Genomic DNA, 25,409 nt, shown 5'->3' with positions numbered 1-25,409 from the left:
TGAAAGGTTGAATAAATAATATGACCAGTTTTAGCTTATTTCTAGCCATTTTCAAAGGAATTCGATGAAGGCTTAGAAATAAGATTGAACCAGTCAGATGTTTTTACCCAGTCTATGACTTTTCCTAGTGGTAATAACGTATATCTATATACATACAGGCATCATACATACACACACATTATATATATATATATATATATATATATAGATACATATATATTGATATGTATGTGTATAAATATACGTCATTATCGCTATGAAAAGCAAAGACTGGGTATAAATTCGATAAAGGCTTATTTCTAAACCTTCATTGAATTTCTTTGATACTGGCTTAGAAATGTATCCAAAAAGTTAAAAAGTTTACCCAGTCTTTAATTTTCCACCTGGTAATGAAAGATACTTAAATCACGAGTCTAACTGAATAATTCATATATATTATATTATATATATATATATATATATATATATATATATATATAGATATATATTATGTATTGCTACTGTCAAAATGCACATATCCCCTCTTTGACTGTATGAAATATTGTGTATAAGATTTTGGCGACATTTTTTCAGATTCCTAGATAGCTTAGAGTTAGGATGTTTTAAATGTGTGTTCAGATTTCTGCATTACATAATTTATAAAGAGAATATATATAATGTAGAATGTAGAAAAAGAGAGATATACTTTGTCCATTCAAAGCTAGAGTTGTTTTTCAAAATCTGTCAACACATTTGATAAGAGAGCTCGAGTCTTCGTTGTGTTTTGCGATGCTGTCATCACGTATGATAAGGGAATTCTGCTTCGATCGATCAAGTCGAGTATGTGTCTTTTTTTAACAGACTGGTCTCGTACACGTATGTCTTTGCCGAGAGCCACGTGCAAATTTCCCATTTCTTTGTAAAGTTGCGTAAGATTTCGAAGCTTCTAGAAAGAATTGTGTCCCAAAACGTTTTGTGTCATCTCTAGTCCAGCTTCCGTAAGGGAGAAGTTTTTCATTGCATCTTAGATACTCGAAGCGTTCACATCTCTCTCTCTCCCTCTCTCTCCATCGCATAGCACTTTTGATTTTAAAGTAACGTAACGATTTCGTACTTATTGAATGGTCACTCGTAACTTGTAGAATTCAGATTTGATATTTATTAGAGTTTATTTAGTGTTTTTGTGGAATCTGAACAAACATTGTTGCGTAACGGCGCCAGGTTTTGTGAGTCTCAAACAAGCCTGCAGCAAAGAAAGAAAGAAATTGGTATACCAAAAAGGTAAAGTGTGTTATATTTTTATTAGTTGCAACTAATAACTAATAACTGATAGGAACAGAAGTTTGGTAAAAACTAATAACTGATGGTTACAGTGCTTTGAGAGAAACTATTTACATTTTTACACATTGCAAATTTTTGTGTTTTGTGTTTGTTTATTTTTTGTGCATTTATTAATTTTCTTATTGAAGTGTGTGTTTTTATTTTATATTCTGTGTGATTAATACTTTTTGCCATTTTGGTATTGTCCACATTTTTCTGTATTTTCATTTGCATTCACAGTTTAATTGACTTAGTTATTTTCATTAATTAATCATTACACATTTAATTAAATTTAACACTTGTGAATTAATTTGCATTTACTTAGAATTCTTTTCAAGTTTTATTATTGTTTAGCACTTGTGAATTAATTTCCAAATTTCAATTATTGCCTAACACTTTTGAATTTTGATTGAATTAATTTTCTTGAATTTTGTGATAAATTAATTTTGATTTAATTTTACTTAATCTGATTCAAAATTAATTAAACTTTACTTTGTTTTCAAGTAACAGTAATTTTCCCTGATATTGTGAATTTCACTTATAAATTTTGAGTTTAATAAGTTTTTGTATTTAAAATTTATATAAGTGTTTTCATTTCTAACCAGTATATTTGTATTTGATTATATTGATGTTAGGTAGAAACATAGAGTGGTGATTAATCTGTTTTCCTTCAATTAACTTGAAGTGACTTAGAACCAGGGTAGTACTTAGACTTCTGAAATCAGGGAAATACTTAGACTTTTAAAGTTGTTGATTAAGTGATGCCCTTTGATTAATTTAATTACTTACAAGATTACCTCACACCTGTTTTGATGAACTTAGTCTGATTTTCTGCAATACTGGTAAGTTGTTTAAGGGATCACTATTGCCTTTAGAGTATTCAGTCGTTTAGTACCTGTGATGAGGGTTCAGGTGTCTGGCTTTTGTGAGGTATCCATTAATGAATGGTAAGTGTAGTAACCAGATACTTGGCACTTCGTCACAATATATATATATGTATATATGTATATGTATATATACATAATATATAAATATACATATAGGCCTATGTATATATATACATATAGTATGTATGGATGTATCTGTTCATAAATACTCTACTAGAATAGCAGGTAAGAGAACTGTTACTGATGCTTCAACTACAACAGTGCTTGACTACTACTACATGTATACGACTAATTCTCCTACCATTTCCCATTGCCGTCATAATTACAAATTAGTATTGGAAGCTTTATCATAAAATCAGTTAGTTAGCCATTGTGCTGTTTTAAAATCCCATACAATAAACATTTCCATTCTCCAGCAGGATGCACAAAGAACAAAAAAGCAGACAAAATTGACATTTCTGGTATTTTTTTTGAAACCACGATTTGATTTGGAGTTAAGGATACCTAAGAAGCAGTTATCCCATGGCACATAATTTTTGTTCCCATATTACATTCAGATCAAACTAATTCCACCTGAAACGAATGGTTTGCAAAGTCAAACTAAGCAAATAAATCAAATGAGCTTCTACGTTATATACGTTATATACTGTTGAGTTGGACCCATCGTGGCTGAGTGTCTAAGCAAAAGCTAGAAATTCAAAAGCAAAAGCGTATCAAACGGTAATAATCTATTCATAAGGTTTTAAGCAATTACTTTTTGCTAAAGCTTGTGCTGCTTGAGATTTTGTTTTAATTAAATGCTTGTTTTTTATTCAACAGACCAGCACACAGAGGCCACCGACTTGAAATTTGAGCTTGCAAAGAATCAGCCTCCCACCGCAGCAGTAACTGACCATGATACAGTCAATGATTTTTCTTCGCCCTAGGGAGACGAAAACTCACGACATCTGAGTGGCATTCCACGACAAAAACCACCATACCAGCGAACCAATATGTTCCAACTGGTTCTACAAAATCAGAATTGAAGACACGACAATTATGAAATATAAATATAAAACAATAAAGTCATTTGATACTTTACACCATCAGGCAAGTCTCCACGTACAGCGAGAGCGGGCGAACAGTTTCGCTTTCGTCTATTTTTTCCAGTTCACTTCTTGAGACACACCGACAAGTGACAACTTGACAAGTAACAACGTAGTAGGGTTGGTTCCCGGTGATTACTGACTAAGGTCACGTGATCAACTAGGATGCTGGGAAAGTCGACTGTTCGACCCCGAGTCTCGACAGTCAATCTTTCTCTCTTTCTGTTGCCACTCCAATAATATATAATAATAATAAAATGATAATAATAATACATTCAAAATAAATATTGGCGGTTAAAACCGAAGACTCTAGGGTGTCGCCTCCGTTCGAATCTTTGCAAAGGATTCAAATAATATCGAAAGAGTTATTATTATCTTATGTTTTTTCACGATTTCGGAATCAACCCGTGATTATGCAATTTTTTATGAAAATTATGGCTTAACAATGATTTCAATCATCTTGAATGTTCGGTGGCTTTACAAATGGCCAACCAGTTCCTGCACACACATTCTCTCTCGCAGCGGCAGCGGTAGGGCTAGGTTCCCCCTTATTAATTTTTTCATTTTACAACATGTTTGTCAGGAAGACTAAACTTGTATTTCAATAAACAAAGTTATATTGCAGAGCTAACTCTGTCTTTTGTCAGAGATTTCCTGCTCGACTTTTAAAAATTTAGTCATTTTAAATCATTCAACTTCCACTCCAGTAGTCTCTCTTTCTCTCTCAGAGAATTTTCGTCTTTATTTCCCCACACCGTAAGGTTGACAATTGCAAATCTCACTCCTCCATGCTCAGACCTGAAGTCATCTTTTCTTGCCATTTTCTGTTGTAAACAAGAAAGTGAATTTACTCATGTATTTTACATTGTCAATGACCATGGTATTTGCAAAGCCAAATCTGTGAAATCAATCGATCAATTGAAGGATTTGGCACGCGACATTTTTTATGTAATGGGATATATATATATATATATATATATATATATATATATATATATATATATATATACTTACATATATATATCATATATATATATAAATTGAATCTCGAATAGCAATGGGATTAACATTGAATAAAAAGAAATCCCACTGTTACAACTCTTTTATTATACCGAAGTAGGAACAGCAATTGTGCTTAGATTAATTAAGGATTTCTGGCTGCAACCAATCACTCCCTGCCTTGAGATTGTAGACTTGTAGTGGTGTGGACTTCCCTTCCACTTCTTTACCCGGGAATTCCTCATCTCGACGATGGCGGGGCGCAAATTCAAGGGCTTCGTACAAGTTAAATGATTTTCACTTCCCATAATAAGTTCGAACTTCTTCTTTATTGACGACACCGGCCTTCAGGGCTTTTGTGAGAAAATCCTCTATTGCTTGATTGAGGACTGACGTCATACCACTGGCCTTTGCTGTTCGTAAGGGCAAAGGGAAAAAAATCAGCAGTTTAGCAAGATGTGATAAATTCCCAGTAATGATTTTGAAATTATAAATAAATTATTATGGCATTGATGTCCCGTATTCTTGAAAACGGATTCCTACATACTTTTACTATTTCAACAATTGGGTAAATCGATAAACACAGTTTCTTTGAAAGAAGAGCATTTTATGTGTTTGTGTTACAGAAGAAAATGAGGAATTAACAGATCTCCATTTTCTGTGTTAAAAATGAACATTGTACAGGGAACCGATCATCTCTCTTACAGTGCATCAAACCCCGTACTTACATTCTGCGCACTCTAATGCCTGTTACCGCCTTTATTCTAACCTTTCTTTTTTTCCAAGTCTTCGCCGTTTTCATCCCCTACGTACATCTCTCAACAAGTCCCCAGCTTTCTTGATGGGTTTAGAAATTTAACATGTAATGCACTAAAGAATTATACTACAACGTTCTGGCGAAATAACGACCTGAAACACCTTGCTCCGACCTCTTCTTATCTTTCAAATTTGCCTCGCTATCTCCCGTCCTTCCCCTGACGGAGTCATCAGCCTCTTTACATGAAAGTATTAAGCACCATTGAGACATAAGACATCCTAGTATGAGACACATTATTACGTAAAACAGTCAGTCTTTCTGAGGCTTCGATGATAAGCTTGGCTTCCGCCTGAGAAACTTCTGTTCGTCCTTAACAAATCACCTGAAACACCATATCCTGAGTACACCCTGCTTTGTAGCTCAACAACAACCATTCGATGTAACTTCAGCATTCAGAGAGTAACTAATAATATAATATTATATATATATATATATATAATAATATTATATATAATAATAATTGAATTGAATATAGAGTTTAGGCCAAAGGCCAACACTGGGAACAATGAGGTCATTCAGCGCTGAAACATGTAACATGAGGTGCACTGATGGCACTATATATAGAAAGACAGACTGGGTATCCAGCACAAAAATGTTTCATTAGAAGACCACACATTCTCTTACCTGAGCCTCGGATCTGAGTCCACCCTGGACAGATGACGCTTGCAGAGTAATAAAACTTCCAGTTCAAAAATAATGGTCTCATGGTGTAAGTGCAGTAATTTCCAAGAAGTTCCAGATCTCCTTGTCTCCATAACCTGTTTTAAAAACAGAACTACTTTATCGTGTTTTTTATGAGAATACTAAGACAAAACACAATCTTATATATGTAATCAGTTTGATATAATTATCATTTGGATACAAAAGTTCTGCTTGATATTTTCAAATTTTTTAAAAATATAAAAAAAAAAAAAATCGAACGAAACAGCCCATTGGCAGATATACTCACTTGGTCAAGTGGGTTGTGAGCGTAGGTAGTATCAAATCAAACAGGTTTGTGCACTGACACGGGCTGCAAGAAAGGATCACCAACACACTCACCAAGCATAGATTAATGCGCATTCTGAACTTTTTTTTTTTATTCTTTCCGTAGCTGAAAAAGTTTTACCTTAATGGGGATCTCTAGATATTCCTTGTGTTCTCTGCAATTTCAGCCGATAGTCTGAAGAGAGCCCAATAGTACTTTGACGAAACAGCAGGTTCTATTCCGTTGGGTAGCAGAGCTAATCAAATCTGCCTCGTGACTAGACTGAAATGCATATCGATAGTGAATGTCAGGCGTCCTTCAGTAACATTTCATGACCTTTAAAATCACTAAAACCCTTCAATTGAACTTGCCCTCAAGATAACAGCATATGCAGGGATTTGTACCTGAATAAATAGATAATAAACTCCAAATGTTGACATTATATTTTGGAAGTATGTAGTAGCTAAGCTTAACACGTTAGTTGTAAATCTGGCCTTGTTCCACGTACTGTTACTGGTTTACATTTGACTCTGTCGAGGGACTAATTTTGTTAATATTATTACATATCATTTTGGGAGGAGACCCTCTTCGAGGCAAACTTTGTTGAAAAGAATGGCATTCAGTATGTCGTCGAGCTTATATTTTACTTTCTCAATTAAGTGTATAAGTTTCTTCGTTTCAGCATATAAATTATACAGTAGCTGTCCGAAGTTCAATTATCATCCGGTACTTTGGTAGTCGTTCTACCATTGAATAGGATTTGTTTTGTTTGTATGGTGTTTTTACGTTGCATGGAACCAGTGGTTATTCAGCAAAGGGACCAACGGCTTTACGTGACTTCTGAACCACGTCCTTCATGAGGTACTGGGCAGTCCTCCGATCTACCTCTATTATGGCAAACCTGTATACGTATATGGAGTTCGTGTTTGTATAATTCTAAATTTTTTCGAGATTAAATAACCATTTCCGTATCAGACAACTGCCAGATATGTTACATATATATATATTATATATATATATATATATAATATATATATATATATATTATATATTTATATATAGGCAGTCCCCGGATTACGACAGTCTCGGCTTACGATGTTCTGAGTTTACGACGCTTTTCAATTATATTCATGACATTATTTCCAGGGTTACGACGCCTTCAACACTCATTTGGCAGATGAAATATGACACCAAAAATGCAAAATAATCAATATTTGAAGGTTTTTTTGATGAAAAATGCCATTGGAATGTAGTTTACATAGTTTTCAATGTACACAAAGCATTAAAAGTAAGGTTTTCTTAGGATTTCTGACGATGTTCCGGCTTACGATGCGTCTCAAGAACGGAACCCCTGTCGTAACCCGGGGACTGCCTGTATATTTATTTGGCAACAATAGGCGAAAGGGGCATACATCAATGTAACTCTAGTTTTTTCTTTTTTTACATGATGGGCATAACGTTCTAACGATTTCCATTCAGTCATTTGGAATGTCTTTGGTAATTTGAAATAAAGCATGAAATTTTACACATTTGTGGGAAAGAAAAGAAAAATCCGATAAAATATGTTTATTTTGTACATCCATCCTTCACTTTTTATACTGTAGTAATTACAATTTAGCACTAGGTTTATGTTACAAATATGCAACATATTCATGTCCAACAGGCTGATGTCTACACTGGATATCTATAGCATGATTTATAAAGAGGGAAAATGCAATGAATTTCTAGCTTTAAAAAACGAAACCGAATAGTGTCATGAAAAAAGCTAGCATCAATACTGACATATAGTTTACAAAGCATATACTGAAAATGAAAACACAATTTTAAAAAATCCTTGTTCTCTTGACAAGGGAAAAAGGGCACATAACGTTCAAAATAGAATTGGTAGAGACCAGCAAGCACCCTGATGGAGTCACCAGGTTTTACTTGTATATATTATTATCGTTCCCAATGGATTAATAATCAATGGGAAGAAGGTAAAGGAAGACACAGGAGAGGGTGGGATGAACATGTTAGACTCAAGCTAATGATCATCAACCTAAGAAAAAATTAGCTTTACTATTCAACATACACTCTTACTTACATATTTCCACATAAAATCAATACAAATATTGTATGAACTGTTCTGCACACATTAACATGAGCCTAATTATGAATCTATATACACTATATAAACTTATAATAACAATTATATCTATATATATATCTATTATATATATATATATATATTTATATATTATATATGTATAGTATATAATATAATATATATATATATATATATAATATGATATATATTTAATTATAAATAGTATACTATATATATATATATTATAATAATATTTACACATATATATACACGTATATTCTGTATTGTATATACATGTATACTGTGCATGTGTTTATATGTATGTATATGCATATATGCTTGCAAATATTCTTGACACCAGCATATGTAAATATATACACATTGTGTATATACTAGAATAGGCATATGCAATAGCAATGGCAGTATCTAAAAATGCACACACACATACACACACACACTATATATATATCAAGTTGGCCCTCAACTTACATGATGATTTCATTCCAGGACTTATCATTTAAGTAAGTCAAGCAAATACTTTAAGCAAAATTGGTTTAATCACTGTAATATAGAGTATTTGCATAGGTATAAATAACCTATGCACATCCTCCTATATATAGTATGAACTATAAATCGTTTGTAGATCATTCATTACTGTATTACTAGACCAAAAAAATAATTAATAGCTAAAAATTCAACTGTTGTCACACTGTTTCATTTAAGGAAGGAAGATGTATTAAAAACAAAAAGGCAGATATGCATTCAAGTCACACAGCCATTATAGCATGAAAAGCGTAAGCAACATCAACAATCTCACACAGGAATTTCACTAAGTAAGCCTGGCACCTGGCTTTATATAACAGTGATTATTATAATTCTCTGGTATGTATTAATATGATTTAAGTCTGAAGTTGTGGTTACAAAACATTTAATTGTAAGATGGAACACCTATAGTAGTTATTATTACAGTTCTGGTTTTAGGTCATGATTACATAATACCTCACTGCAATCTGCAATGCGTTCAGTTATTGTCACACAGATACTAATTCTAATGCTTTTATGTATCAGTCAGAAATTATTCTTATGTATATTCTTTATGTTCCTGTTGTGTACACCTGGCATATTCAAACTTTGCATTTTGGAGAATTCTGGGATTCCAAGAAGTATGTTTAACGAGTGCATGTAGTAAGGGTCACCTTATATATATATATATATATATATATATATATATATATATATATATATAAATATATATATATATATATATATATATATATATATATATATATATATATATATATATGTATATGTCTGTAGGCATTATCTATATTTACATTTTCACAGCATCTGTATATGCACACATGCATATATACACACTCACACACACACTATATACATACATACATACATATACTTCCATATATATAATACGTGATATTAAATAATCATATATTAGAATATATATATAATAATATATATATCTATATATTAATTATATATATATATATATATTCTGTTTTGGGAGGGAGTCACCTTGAATTATTTGTTAGGTTTGACATGCTAATCAGAAATGCCAAGAAAGTGATTTATGACAGCACAGCAGCTTGGACAAGAGATTTCAAAATCTCTTTTTATTAACCTGTTAAAAAAGTTTACATTCCTGGGTAATGTATATTAAATGATAGTTCTATTATGAACATGACCTCTAATTTCTCCAGCTAAAATGGAAATGGTCATTTCACTAACTCATATATTTATGTACAGACATAAATAAAGAGATGAATAAAACAGTAGTAATCTTAAATGAGCAGTGGCAATGTCTCTTGTCCTTATGCTTACAGTCAGTGGAACGCAGCTTCTGAGATATTGCATTAAAGTAGAGTAGAACTCTTGAGAAAGCCATGAAAATAGAAGACAAGAACATTCTATATAGGAAATACTTTCATGAGTTACCTTTGCATCATCTCTTTCATACCATTAATTTCTTTATATATCTATTCTGTCCTACCATTACAAATTGGAGAACAGAGTTCAAATAACACAGTCAGTAGTCATGATTATTAGGGAAATACTATAGTATTCAATTTTTATTCATATCCTTTTCATTATACATCACTCTTTTGAAACATTTAAAAATGAACAAGAAAATATTATATTATAAAATGCAACAGAATGCTTAATAGTATATATCTGTTAAGCAGGATGTTCAGATTACTTTCTACAGAGATATTTGCACAACATAGTCTCTACTATTAATTTCTAAAAATGTGATCTCTCATGTATCACAATAATACATACAGAACTCAAATGAGGACACTCATGACTGCTGACTGTATTAATTATATAAATGAAAATTTATTTTTAACTTCAATTTGTACAAGAATACAGTATAATTAAGGGACTAGATTCAACATGATTTGCAAAGTAACATTCTAGGTCTGTAATCATTTTCCAAAAAACAAGGAGATTTGCAAATACAGGAGAGAAGACATAATCTTATATATTTCATGTTTATGATTAGAATGTATTTTAATATAATGAATTATTACCTATAATACATTCTTCCCTGTACATATATCAGCTATTATTCCACTCCATTATCACTTGACAAATTTTAAATTATAACTTTAACAGAAATTTCTCATAAAGCCAAATATTCTTATTACTTAGATTTACCTTCCAATTATATTTTCTATCAGGATTATTTACAGCTAAATAAAAATATACCATTATAAAAATAAAACAAAAATTAAATAGTAACCAAAAAGTTGGTAATGCATAATAAAACATTAAAAATCCTTTGTACCTAATAACAGATCTTAATTTGCCTGTAAAAATAATAGAAATTTTTGGTTTCTCGACAAAATTCCTTTCTGCAAAGACAGTACTATATCTTCCTATCATCAAGCAAAATTTACATAACACTATGTATTTCACAAATGAAGACAATTTCCAAATCAAAATTACTCAAAGGATAATCTTGGAGACTCTCCTGGACATTTTTGAATACTTGATAAAAACCAAAACAATAACCTTATTTATTAATACTGCGACAGCTTAAAGAACAATTATTTCTCACTCTATCAACATGACTATACCTGTTATAACAAAAACATACATTTCATATAAAGTCTTCTAAAATCTTGTAACTGGGAGACGCACTCTCTCTCAAACACACAACACACTTAGGACACTTGACCTTGAGCAGACATTCATGTTGTACGGCAGTACAAAATGCTGGCTCCTTCTGTGGACTAAGGCATACTACTGTATTGCCAAGTCCTTTATTACGTATGAGGATTACATTCCCATAGCAATGGCATATGATAAGATACAAAACTCTGTGGTCCTTATGACTGACCAGTCTGAGGAATCATGATGAAACCTATACTACATTGTTAAGAACAATGCTGCCAGATTCAATGCTGCATGGAGTACAGTGGCTGACCTGTGTGTACAGTATACCAAAGTTACAATATTAGCTGGGTTGGACACTTTTTGATTTTATGGACGTGCATGGAGAAACAAGCTATGATGGTGCATGAACATTTAACTGTTTTAGAGAGAAGTCATGGGCGGTAAGTTTGACATACATGAACGGATAACAAGTACAGCACATGCAATAAACATTCTAAAACATAACAGAATATCCATCCCCACTATTACCGAGTCTACCACAATACCACTTGTTTTTCGCGTTAAACACATCTGAAAATGTGCTGAAAACCTTTCTCTTATTATGTCACTGAGAGTATTTAATTTTTTCTGCATAGGTTTCACATGAGAATATTGGAAAAAGATAAAATGGGGACACTTGGTTTTAAACAACCTTACAGAAAAACTTTTGCAAGAAATCCCGATATAACAGTACACCAATCTTTCTCCTTATCTGCACATGTACAGTAGCTATAACATAATATTAAATATGAAGCAACAGCTCCAGAATTCCCCCTAGAGATGCAAACTGAGTATTGGAACTGAGACATATTGAGCATTAGGAATTGTCTGGAACTCTTACCACAGAAAAAAATCTACTTGGCACTCAGCTGGGAATGAGCAACTTGATTAGGAATTTGCATCCTCATCAAGAGCTAAGTCCCAAATTTCTTTACACACTTGTCATTCTGGATAGTGGTGGTGGCGATGGTGGTTTATCCTGAACTACTGTTCTGCTAACAAAGGAAGGAAGCATGATTTTAGTTTGACTTGATAAATAAATAAATTATTGGTTTACAATATTATGGTTTTATGGCCAATAACTTCCGTTAGTTTATTCCAAATACTGTACAGTAATCAAAATATGGCTCATTCTGAAACATCATCACAAGTGGAGTCGAAGAGGCAATGCATTTCTATTTGTGATCTATACACTTAAAAGTTATGGAAATTAAATTTAATAATACATCGTTGTTTGATACCTTGTGTAATAAAATCTTATTATTCAAATATATAATCTTGGTTTTTCCATTCAATTTCAACAATAATACAAATTTAGTATTCAACTTTTTCAAAATAGTATTTTAATTTTTGTAAATGAAGCAATGCAATTCATATATAAAGTTAAAAAATCAACTTGGCAGTTCCTATTTTCCGTCACCACACTGAAAGTCAGAATGCTTAAAGTCGCATATGCAAAACACATGAGTCAACTTCCCTTAAAATTTTAAGGGAATATTCATAAAAATCAACACACCTTTATTCACAATTAGCTTATTTCAGCACTGTATATCAACTACCAAGGGCAAGTCTTTGTACTTTCTAAAGGTGTACCACATAAATTTTAACTGGGTCCTCATCAGCACAGCTGAAGTTTTCACAGTAATGTCCACCCAACATTTACAAAAGAGAATGAAACACAAACACTGGTTAATCAACTCCATCAGAACTGTTTACAACTGTACTCACATCGTAAACAAATAGCAATTCACACCTTAGGTGTTTCAGTACAGCTTCTTTCACAAGAAATTCTTCAGATATTGGATAATTTTCTTTATTACATCACTTGTCACATAAATGACTCATAGAGGTTACTGTAAAGTCTCTGAGAACTATGGTTTTCAAATATCAAACCTCAAAAGAGCCATCGACGAAGATGTAAAAAAAATTTCACGCAATTCACGACAACAGAAAGTTTATAAAATTAATATCCTTATTATCATGATATATATCTCACACCATGGACGCTTTATGATTCGCTGACAACACAACTGAATGCGGCTCGTGACTCTGGGCTAAAAGCCTCTTAGGAGACATGACCACAGGATCATGAAATGTTAATGTTTCTTGAGACACATATCCAGAACTTTGTTTTGAAAGTGACGGGGCTAAAGGTGGCCATCGGCTTCCTCCCCGATTATGATTTACTGTTGCGTCTGAAGTGCTTGGCCGAGTTGGAACGGAAGGACGGCCTCGGGAGCTCTCCACAGGTGCAGAAGCAACCTCCCGGCCTTCTTCACCAGTGTCGCGTTGTATAACTGGGTGAGCCCAACGTGTTCCAGAAAAATCTCCCACAGATACGTATGCTCCTTTAACCTTTTCTGGACTACTACTAGGAGAAACCAAAGATTCTGCTATTGCACATGTTACATAAGGGGCCTTATTTGTAGGCGATGCAGCTGTTACAGAATTATGTGAAGTATGTACAGGTAATGCCTGTGTAATACCAACATATCCTGCAGAAGCTCCAAGAGGAGGGCCTGGTGAACTGCGAGAACCAACCCTGCAATAAGCACCTGGTGGTAAATCTTCATCGGGTGTAGATACAGATTTTGTAAAACCTGTGGGCAAGGATGGTAGGGAAGGCTGCCTTTTCATGACACCCATAGCATCACTCACAGCAACATACCCTCTAGCTGGAGGAGTAGTCACTGGCCTTCCACCTTCAGCCTGAGCAACAGCTACATACCCGGTATTCAACCATGGTAAAGAGCCAGTTTTAATATAGGGAGACATTTCAGGTGTTGTCTTTTTATATGGGAAGTTGTGGCGAGAATATGCAGGGAATCCAGCTTGTCTTCCTTCGTGGGGTAGAGTGAGATTATTAAGCACATCTAAGCTAATAGTGTCCGCATCTGCATCTGGCATACTGATATATCCAGTGGATGTCCGAGCTCCCAAAGGCATTTCAGGAAGGGTGCCTAATGCTCCATTGGGAGTGAATGGATGTAAGGACATACTTCCATCTGACATTCCCACAGCTAAGTTTGGTACTGAACTTGCTGATACATATCCTGCATTTATCTGGAACAGTCATATTAACATAAGACGAAAACTAAGCATAGCAGCATTATTATAAAAATAGAAATAGTTATAGCAGTGATAACATCATTACTGGTAATTTAGCTAATTGTCAAAGGATAGGGAATGGTAAAAAAGTAATATAATTAAAAGTTATGATTACATATGTGAAAAAGATTTTACTAATAATATACAACAATTCAATAGTTAGAAATTATTTACCCCATCTGGCAGTCCTTGACGAACATATGGTGGTCCAGGTGTACGGAGTCGCAACGAGCCAGATCCAACCCATTTACTTCTATCCAAATGGAATCCTGTTTCCTGTAAATGAATGTAGTATTTGCATATTAAGTCAACAGATACACAAAAGATTAAATTTTCGAATCAAGTAAAAAATAACACTCAATAATAAAAAGAGTTGTTAGACCATACTTAAACTTCAGACAAGGCAATAATTATCAGGTAATACCTTTCCACTTGCTCAGTTATGGTACAGTGTGTATAAAATTGCTCAGGGAAAGAACTAAGTTTTTATTTTTCACATTTTAGCGAGGTAGTTGAATCCCGCAGCAATACCTATCTTGGAGGGACAAGTACATATATTTGCATCTCTTGTGATTGCTACTTGCAAATCAAGAATCTTACCTCCAATTATCATATAATCTCAAAAGATTTTGTAAACTTGAAATGTTAACACTTGGAATGTTTACTTTACTAAACATTTTTAACTAAAATTAATATTTTGTGTTCAAATGAATGTTCAAATGCAAGTGTTGATGAAAGTTTTTCAGTACATTACTATAATGATTTTTTCCCTTAAAAAATAAAAGAACGTTTATTGAACCATTTATTATTGCTAGTCAAGAGAATAAGTTATTGCCGTTGATTATGCTGAAAATGCACTCATCCTTTGATCAAGGAATAATTTTAGCAAATGTTTTACAGTCTGGCAAATTAATATAAGTCATACCTTTACTATTCACCGGGGATGGATTCTTCAGAAACTATGACCAATTCAGAGTCACAAATATGTGCGGTTTACTAAATATTCTCAAAACACCAAAGTTAGTCATCATAAGGTTATCTAATTGGTGTATAAACAGCATGATGAATTTCCGCTTAAATGTTTCAATTACTGTATCGCAGTTTTAAATTTTAGTATTTCCAAAATTCTCCTTAAATATTTTAATTTTCTATAAGGAAAAAAAAAAGTATCTGAACAATATTTATCTGACAATAAAGGGAAAATAAAACCAGCTCTTATTAATTTGCAGGACAAAAATCAGGTCTGTGTATACTATACACCAATGGTTCTCAGACTTCTTTGGCCCATGCACCTTTTCACCATATGTCTGAAAGTCATTCGCCCTTCTCCCCCTTTTACAAATTGCCTGTCTCAAAAGGTGCATTCTAAATAATATGCAACGAAATACTAGCACAAACACAAGCTCGCGGAGAGAAAGACCAGTGTGACCTCTCAGTCGTGCAGACTGATGCACAATGCAATTTGTGTGGTCCTAGAGCCAGTTTGAGCCTGCTAATCTATGGTCACAATTCCTTCCCCCACCAAACCTCAGAGGAGGAAATTTTCCCTTGGTTGAGAACCACTGCTTATAGACCAGAGTTTCCAGTTTGGTTGTAAATTACAAAATCACTTCCAAACATGAAATATACTAGGTGTTTAATTACCTCCTGAACTGTGCCAGAATCAGAAGACGGATGATGGCGATCAGTAGCTGACGATGAGTCTGACTCACCACCCGTTGAACACCCAGAAGAGTCACCTGGATCAGTTTCGGATGTCCCCGAGTCACCTGACAGATTTCGTTGGGTACGCTCTCCGCCCGGAGGAATCAACTGCAAGATATTATTGGTTAATATTGAAAGTAATGACTCCAGTTTGCATGAATGATATACATAGCTGGCATCAGCAGGCAAACGAATATCGTTTTTTCCAAAGTGAACTAACAGTAATGGCTTTTATGGCTTCGGTGAAAATAAGTGAAGTTCACTTACTACTGAATAACTTGATTGGAATCAGAAGCCTGGTGATTTTCCTTGAATAAAAAAATATGTTCATATCTTTTGCAAGTATATGTAACCACGTGATTACATCCTTAATTAGGTTCAGTTTCTCAGAAGCCACGAACAGCTTTGTTACAAACAAAATATACCCGGCATGCAAAAAAGTGCAATATTTATAGAACTTCTCCTGCTTTTAAAGTTGATTGTGACCGAATGCACGAACCCCAGGTCATTAACTTTGCAGCATTGTCAACTGCATTATATATACTGTACCGTAAAAGATTTCAATCAATAGAAATTCGTTCCATTTGCACCTATATTAATGATGTGACACTGCTTATAATGTTCTAAGATTGTTGTTCAGGAATCAGTTATACAATTCGTGAACACAATATTTCTCATAAACATACACAGTTTTGGCAAATTATGGAGAAGGAATACTTTTCTAAATGGTGTTTCATGCCTAAGCAGCTATGAGTGTGCAGAGATTTGTAGCTCCTGGGTGCAAGATACTAAATATATTCCCTTTTATAAATGTACGTATAACAAAGATGAGGTTGATTATGCTTTAAACATAAATATAAATCAAATCTTGTTTGCAGATAAGTGATTGCTGTGCAGTCATTGCAGAAATAAGACCAAGATTGAAACAAGCCGAGTCATACAGAACAGTAAGTGAAAAGAGTAGATGTGGTGAGCAACTCTTGGCAGTGCCCAAACTAGAGGGCCCTTTGCATGCTAAGCTGAAATGTGATGGTATATACACTCCAAGAAAAACTTACAAGAATTGTCTTCCATATGAGAAAAAAAGACAGAAAAGATCATAATGCAATTTGCAATAAATAAAATGCTTTCACTTAACACAATTTTTTCCTTATTCAAATGCAATACTCTCTGTGCTCATTTATGTGAATTCATATGAAAAATATCTACGAAATAGATAATATGTACTTAAGGCAACAACGTTTCAGATGAAACCAGTTATTTCTAAGAGGAAATTCCTTGTGATGTCGTTTCAAATATAATAATTAATATAAACTTTTACACAAACAGAACCTTGATCTGCCAGCCTTACCAGTCTGTAATAAATGCCTTTTAAAATAAATGTTGACTGTAAACATCAATTTTGCAAGGAAATTATATTTACCCCCCAAAAAAACAAGAAATCCACCTACGTATGGAAGAGAGATCAAACAAAGATTCGTATAACCTAAGATTGCCTTAAGTACCAGAATCATGACTAAAAAAGACAAAACACAAAACACTACAGTTGCATAAGTCATAAATCAAATATGACTCTTAACCCAAAACAGGAAAAAAGCTACAAAACACCGAAAGAGAAATTCAATCCTTCCACAAATCATGTTTCATGAGTCGCTAAAACGAATGCAAACATCAAAAGGTTAACTAAAGACAAATAAACATAAGGAAAAGAAGACCAAGGAAAGATCTAGAGTGCCTGATGCAAGAGATTATGATCACAATTGAAGTAACTCGCTAATACAGTCAAAGCACACTCACAAACAAATAAGAACAAACAGTGAGACCACTAGTCATAAACTAATCAGAGACTGCCGAACACAAAGAACATAACGAACACTAATCATTCATAAAACTAAGTTTTCTTGACAGTAACTGATTGGAGAAGACATCAAGCACGCATAAAATATATGAATAAATCCTCTCTAATCTATGAACAAAGATGCAGGTAATACATGCTGGTAGATTATTCCCGTGAAGACAAAATGTTAACATGACTATATTCATCTCAAAGTGTCATTCTACGTAATCTAACTGAGGCAGTAGAATTTGACATTCTAGTTATCGAATATATGGTCTATTATTTAAAAATAATTTACAGGAAACTTGGGTAAATCACATCCAATCTCATGTAAGTAGTTTTTCTGAACACATGATTCAATTTTTTCTCGATTCATGCACTTCCGGACTTTCTTGGACTAAGACCATTTCCTTTTTCTGTCAATCCCAAATAGAACTAGCACATAAAAATAAGATGTTCTTATTGTTTAAATGCACAAGGATAAAGAAAAGTATGATATACGTAAGTCTATTTTTACATACTACCCACACATACACATACACAACACAAAACACACACACACACACACACACACACACATATATATATATATATATATATATATATATATATATATATATATATGTGTGTGTGTGTGTGTGTGTATGCATATATATATATATATATATATATATATATATATATATATATATATATATATATATATATATATAATATATATATATATATATATATATATATATATATATATATATATATATATATATATATATATATATATATCACACACACGTATATATATACGTATATATATAGATATATATATGTTAATAATGAGTGCAATAACAAACCTGAAGAATGTGTAAATACTAACATGTACTCCATAAATAAACGTAGGCCTATACATATATGAAGGTAGGGCATTTTATTTAAATATTCTTGTATAGCAATAGACCAGGTCTTCTACCTAACAAACCGCATAATGTTCTATCATTGAATTTTGTTATTTCCTCTCTCTCTCTCTCTCCTCTCTTCTATTCTCTCATCTCGTCTCTCTCTCTCTCTCTCTCTCTCTCTCTCTACACAATAAAGAAATACAGATATCGTAAAGTCCAAAACATGACGTACACTAAATAGTAATTTGGAAAAAACTGGGAAAACTTACATCCTCGCATTCGGGTTCTGTCGTTTCGTCCTGCAATCCCGAACAAGGCGCTTTCTGCTTTTCGTGGCTGATGCTATCACGAGCTGGAGTCCAGATCTCTTTATAGCAGCTGTTTTTAGACCGCGGACGAGGTTCCGTGTCCTCCTGTACGAGAAAAAATAATAAAAAAAAAACCGATCTCGTTGAAATTATCTCGTGAAAACATGAAGTTAACTAAAAAGAAAGTCATGTTTCGAAAGTCTGTCCCGGCAGATGAAACAAAACATAATTACTCTGGCGTTGGGTAACAGAAAATATTTTGTTCCTCCAAATGAGGTCAACATGCCGGGCCAACACAATGAGGATTTAAAAATAAAGAGTCGGCGAGGCCATGAATTTCACTGGTACAGCACAGACATAGTATATCCAAATACGAATAACAACCTTTGCCAAGTTTGAATTGTTACATGAAGTGGCAAGATTCTTGCGTAAGAGCCCGCTAACCGGGATTTTTGTCATTTGCAAACATCCAACAACTACCATGGAACTGTTTTTGTCTGATTGTTGACACTTACGAATCCGGGAGGTAGAACTGGCTTCAGCTTCAACTCCACGAGGAACTGTTTGATCATACTGCAAGATAAGAAGAAAAAGAAAAAGGTAATTGTTAGAGCACTGGCAGAGGAAAAACCTGCTTGACTACAAACTGCTTGGCTAATTATTACACGTCATCTGACAATACCGCGGGGCTATATTTCCTTTAAAATCTCGACAAAACCAAATATCCTTTTCATATGCTCGTGTTCCTATCTCGTGCTTCTATTTTCGGAGCATGTCATGTCTAATAGCTTCCGGGTACAACAGCAAAGTTAAAAGCAAGACCGTAACCTGAGCTAGACCCGCGATGCCATTGGGACATCGGAGGTTTGGGGGCCATCCGTCGGGGGGAGGGGGGAGGTCGAAGGGACTGACGCTAACTTTTTTTCTTACACAGAAAGCAGAGTACTACGATAACAATTATAGCGTAGTAGAGCATTTATATTTTAACATACGCCGCAGAAGAAGGAAATTATATAAACTCTTTGACTCAATCAACAACCTTCAAACCCCTGGTGGACAAGAGTTTTCTGGTCGTTACTTGAATGCATTTACATATATGGGTAAAAGCGTTCTTTTAATAATAATAATGTTAAGAATGATCTTTTTCTCTGCTGTTAGTCATGGTTCAAAGCATTACCATTAAGATACGAACTCTTTTCCTGACGGGAATGAAACATCCAATTAAAAAATATATATACACACTTATCGCTTTGTAAATCCACCAAAATCAAGAAATTTTCACAGTATGTATTTAATCATCTTTCTGGGATTATATTCGCTCCCTCTTTCAAACAGAGAATTACAAGGCACAAGTATCAAAACCAAAGGAGAACCGAAAACAAAAAACATGAGAACATATACAAATTTCGAATAGTTTAGATGCTTCTCCTCCCTGTCGTCCAAAGTTCTCCTTTTAAAGAACTGATCCTTAAACAAAACTTGGCCACCGTTGGCTCTATCGGGAAAACGTCGAGGGAGAATTATGTTCCTGATTCTCCTGCCTATGTTCCTAAGAGAGCTGCTGTATGCGCACTCCCGGAAATGCGGCCACATGCTCTCTTCGCCTAAATATTTACCTACACGGACCACAGCTATTTCTGGACGGCCACACTCGAACTTGCGCAAACAATTCCCGATTCACTGTTGTTCATACATCGCTGCCATGCAGTTTTATCAAACAGCCAACATATCATAAGAAAAATTTAAAAATGGTATTGTAAGCTTCTTGAGGAATATCAATATATCACTGGATTGGAAACTCGTTTTAAGATCACTATCAAGATGCAATAGAACACCAAAAGCTTCACAATTTACTATAGTGTTTTCTGGAATCAAACTCTATTTAAACTTATGGTATATGTCTAACTTATACATAACCAACCTTGTACTATTTAATGAGTTAATGCTAAAACCTTTGAAAGTTACGAAGATGAGCTACTCGCTCGAATTCAGACCGCAGTAAGATTCTGCCCAAAATACTTCTCTATATTATCCAACGATTCAGTGTAGTAATTAGTTTGAGAAACGGAAACAAGTTTACATTAGCAAGTCTGCGCGCAAAATAATTCACAAACCTGACTCTGAAAGCTACTACAGATGACTCGAAACCTAATATGGCAGTGAGCTGTCTAAAACAATGATACACACTTCTGGCAATGAAGATCAACTTCTGCATGGATTAATATACAGTCTCAACACTGGTAAATGTTCTCGTCAAAAAGTTGTCCTTTGCACAAGAGATCTTAACCAGTTACAGTAAAGGATTTAATTAGACGACGCTGATAGATGATGGGAATAATGAATGTCTTATTAAGAAAAGAATGTATAAAACTTGTGCCACTAATACTTACTCCCAACTGTATCGACCGACAACGAGAATAATGATGACAATAAGGCTGGCGACAGCGACGATGGTCACGACGATCCACCAATGGACACCTGCAGAAAAAGAGAAGAAGGTGAGCAAGGTCAACCATTGCTCGGTGTGCAGCCCTGTACCGAGGGGGAATGGGGTGTCGAAAGGCTACCCCCGCCCCAAATTTCTGGAAGTCCATATTTTCTGTGACTATCCTTTTCATTGAACTATACTTACAAAGTAATAAATAATTATTGTTTTTTGTTAAGTCAAAGTATATAACATAACGACAAATAAAGTAATATGCATGTTATCATTAATATAATAAATGAATCAATCAATAAAAGTGAAGAAATATTCCTGAATTTCAGTGCAAACTTTCAACATTATAAGTAAAATTCTGTTAACCAAAGTCAGTAGTACTTTGAATAACATCTAATCGGGTAGAAGGGCATAGACCGCATACTCAATTTTTCTTCTCGATATAACTAAAATAACATTTTCAAGTATTTCATCTTGTATATACCTATTATATGCAATGACACTTATAGAAGAAAAGATCCAGTTTTGGGAAAAACGACCCCCCTCCATATAAAACTCTAGGTACGGGTCTGGTGTACGATAGTTTATGACACTGTCGCGTTGTTGAGTTCCAGAATCATTTCTTAAAAGAATGACTTATCAAAAAACCATTTCTTAAAAGAATGCCTTATCAAAAAATGATTTCTTAAAAAGAATGACTTTTACGAGATAATTTCTTACGAGAATGACTTATACGTAATAATTTTCTTAAAATAATGACTTATACTAAATAATTTCTTAAAAGAAGGAAATGTCTAAATACAATTTCTTAAAGGACGGAAATGTGTGAAAATAATATCTTAAAATAAGGAATTATCTAAAATAATTTCTTAAAAATAGGGAACTGACCAAACAGGTACAACTGCTACCTCAGCCAAGGTGATGGTGGTTATGTTTACTGCTTGATTTGTTTATCTGTTCTTCTCAGCCTTTTGTCTGTCAGTTAGCGCTATCATGCAAATAGTTGTCTCGATTTTTTACGAAAACTTGTGTGTTGGAAATGATTACTCTGCCTTGTCGGTGGTTTGTGGTTATTCCGCAGTCTTGTTTTAATTGTAATTCATGTAAAGATATATTTCATGCAAACTACCCGAAGACGAGACACGGAGAATTACATCACGCAGAAACATTATATAAATATATAAATATATAATATATATGTATAAATATATATAACTGAATCACGAAAATTTGGAACGTGATGAATATATAAATAGAGGCAAAAGCCACGAAGGAAAGTGATACATTGGAGTACCGCTGCAACGCCTTATGACTTCTTGCTCTTTACTAAGCTTGGTAAAGGACAAGAAGTCGAAAGGCCTCGCAGCAGCACTCCATTGTTTCACTTTATTTCGGGGCTTTTGCCTTTATATATATATATATATATATATATATATAAATATATATATATATATATATATATATATATATATATATATATATTTACATATATACACAGGCAAACACACGCATATATATATATATATATATATATATATATATATATATTATATATATATATATATACGTACATACATACACAGGCGCACACACACACACACACACATATTATACACAGTGATGCAACGGATACAGGTGCAGTGCGAGGAGTGTTGAGGATGCATGGTATTAGGGGTTATCTGTAGAGAGGAGCAACCGTAGCTTTAATTAGGGAGTTTTAATAAAGTCGGATGAGGAGACCGAAGATTCTTCGACTAGGTGGGTGAAAAAAAAAATGAGGAACGGAAATGTCTCAGAAACCCCGGAAGCACACAAGAGCGCACGGAAAGTGCGCGGCATTGCTTGCAAGCGGTGGGTCGACATGAGGCTTCGTTGTCGGTATACACAACTGCAGCTGCCCCATAAGATTTCTGCACATTTGTTCATCCTTAACTCATCAGTTTGAAAATTATTGCAACAATGACTGTTGCTACCGGATTCTCCTAAGAACCTCCTACGAGGTTGGGAGGCTTCTTGTACAGATTCACCAAACATGTTGGATTGGACTGAATATAGAGATTAGACCAAAGACCAAGCACTGGGGTCTATGCGGTCATTCAGCGCTGAGACGGAAATTGACATTAAAAGGTCTAAAAGGCGTAACAGGAGGCAAACCTCGCAATTGCACAATGCATCAATTGTCAGGAGAGGGTGGAAAGTTAGATGGAAGAAGTATATGAAAGGATTTACAGTAAAAGGAAAGAAAATGGTTGCAGCTAGGACACCGAAGGAACGTTGCAAAGAACCTTAAGTAATGCCTACAGTGCACCGCATGAGGTGCACTGATGGCACTACATGTTGGAGGTGGTTGCTATTACCATGCCCATCTACTCTGTGTATCCCAAAGCAATGAACAAATACCCAAGTACATAGTTCACTGCCCAGACCGATAATAGGCGCAATGAATTTGACAGGAAATGTGTCCACAGAACTTTATACCAAACCCACGACTGACCTCTGGAATATGGTAGGCCTACTTGATCACATGGATTGTGTCTATAGATCATTTGTGCAGTCACTGTCAGGTCTTCGAAAGCTGAATATTAAGCTATCCATAGTATAATTTGTATTATAGAGACGCAGACACCGATTGACAGATCCCTTCGCTTTCCCTGGGTCAGCTAAGCTAGTTCACTCCTCTTCCAAAGAAAAATGGTTTCTGTTACCGAGTTGATGATTTTTTTTTCTTCCATGCTATGCACACATCCACCGAATCCTTTCTTTCATTTCTGAACGGAGAGAAGATTATAGGGCCAGTCTCGTGTCTCCCTCGAAAGGCAAGTGCAAAAATGAAACACGGTCTGCCCAAGCCCTGAACTATTCAGCGACTGCCCCCTGGAAGTCAGCAGGCTCCTTTATCCAGCCAGGCTCATCAACCACTCATCGGAGGGCTATAAATTCGCATATGGTTCAATTTGCTGTCAACCTCCAACCAGGCGTTAAAATCAAAAGCCACCGACAGTCACACAACGGAAGAGAACTTCGGAGAATTGAAGTTTTCATGGGACAAAGAACGCACACACACCCGCACGCACGCATACGTATATACCTAATATATATCGCTTGCATATATAAGTGTATATATTTATATTACGATGTTCTATGAGAATACCACACGAAATAGGAGAAAATTGTTCTACAGATTACGTCCGTTCGTGGAAGTCTGGCAGATGTTTAATGGCGTTATGTAAATAATTCCGTGAATTACTTAGCGTCCTCTGTTTCCGGCATTTTTGATATCAGGATTATAATGATTTCGAGAGAGAGAGAGAGAGAGAGAGAGAGAGAGAGAGAGAGAGAGAGAGAGAGAGAGAGAGAGAGCCTAGCAACGCCTAATCAGAGATATTTATTGACAATAGGCGTTTACTTCGAGGTTGAATGTTTTGTCTCCTTTGATAACCGAGAATAAGGGAGAGCCTTTGATCACTATCTTCAAAGGGCACGCAACCTATTGTCTGCAGCGGATCAAAGCCGTCCTGGCTCGGGTATCAACAAAACGATATTTAGTCAATCAGGAAGACACCTAGAAAGAACATCATCCAGGTTGCTGGCTGCGAATCTTAATCACAAAGCTCTCGATGGATAATTTCCAGTGACGTTAAGACCTGGTCTTTTTATTTATTTATTTTTATTTTTTTTTTTTTTTGTGGTACATTCGGCACACCAACGTCTTACTTGTAAATTAACAACGATACTAAAGAGCTAATTGTTGTAACTTTTAGCTCCGTAACTTTCTTCCGCTCTCTCACGCACTGGAACGTGA

At 34.5% G+C, this 25,409-nt stretch overlaps 2 protein-coding genes across 7 annotated transcripts in view; both read right to left on the bottom strand.

The window, feature by feature from the left end:
• Positions 1–4,358: 4,358 nt before the first annotated feature.
• On the bottom strand, positions 4,359–6,328 carry LOC135217763 (anti-lipopolysaccharide factor-like). Its single transcript, XM_064253783.1, has 3 exons — positions 6,037–6,328; positions 5,712–5,845; positions 4,359–4,683 (listed from the first exon to the last, which is right to left on the bottom strand). Exons 1-3 carry the CDS (start codon positions 6,147–6,149, stop codon positions 4,568–4,570), a joined length of 363 nt encoding a protein of 120 aa, XP_064109853.1. The 5' UTR covers positions 6,150–6,328; the 3' UTR covers positions 4,359–4,567.
• A 3,497-nt stretch (positions 6,329–9,825) lies between these two features.
• Positions 9,826–25,409, bottom strand: part of LOC135217354 (cytokine receptor-like) — a 219,596-nt gene continuing 204,012 nt past the window's right edge. For all 6 annotated transcript variants that reach the window (XM_064253188.1, XM_064253192.1, XM_064253193.1 and 3 more), the window contains 6 exons: positions 21,561–21,648; positions 19,686–19,743; positions 19,132–19,275; positions 16,070–16,237; positions 14,600–14,701; positions 9,826–14,380 (listed from right to left, as the gene is read on the bottom strand). In XM_064253188.1, the coding sequence (XP_064109258.1) occupies positions 13,310–14,380; positions 14,600–14,701; positions 16,070–16,237; positions 19,132–19,275; positions 19,686–19,743; positions 21,561–21,648 (1,631 nt within the window). In that variant the 3' untranslated portion in view covers positions 9,826–13,309. The remainder of the gene's footprint in view (positions 14,381–14,599; positions 14,702–16,069; positions 16,238–19,131; positions 19,276–19,685; positions 19,744–21,560; positions 21,649–25,409) is intronic.

Source organism: Macrobrachium nipponense, chromosome 7 (genome assembly GCF_015104395.2).
Source record: "Macrobrachium nipponense isolate FS-2020 chromosome 7, ASM1510439v2, whole genome shotgun sequence".
Taxonomy (NCBI): Eukaryota; Metazoa; Arthropoda; class Malacostraca; order Decapoda; family Palaemonidae; genus Macrobrachium; species Macrobrachium nipponense.
Note: the sequence above shows the minus strand (reverse complement) of the source record. Positions and strands in the feature narration are given on the sequence as shown.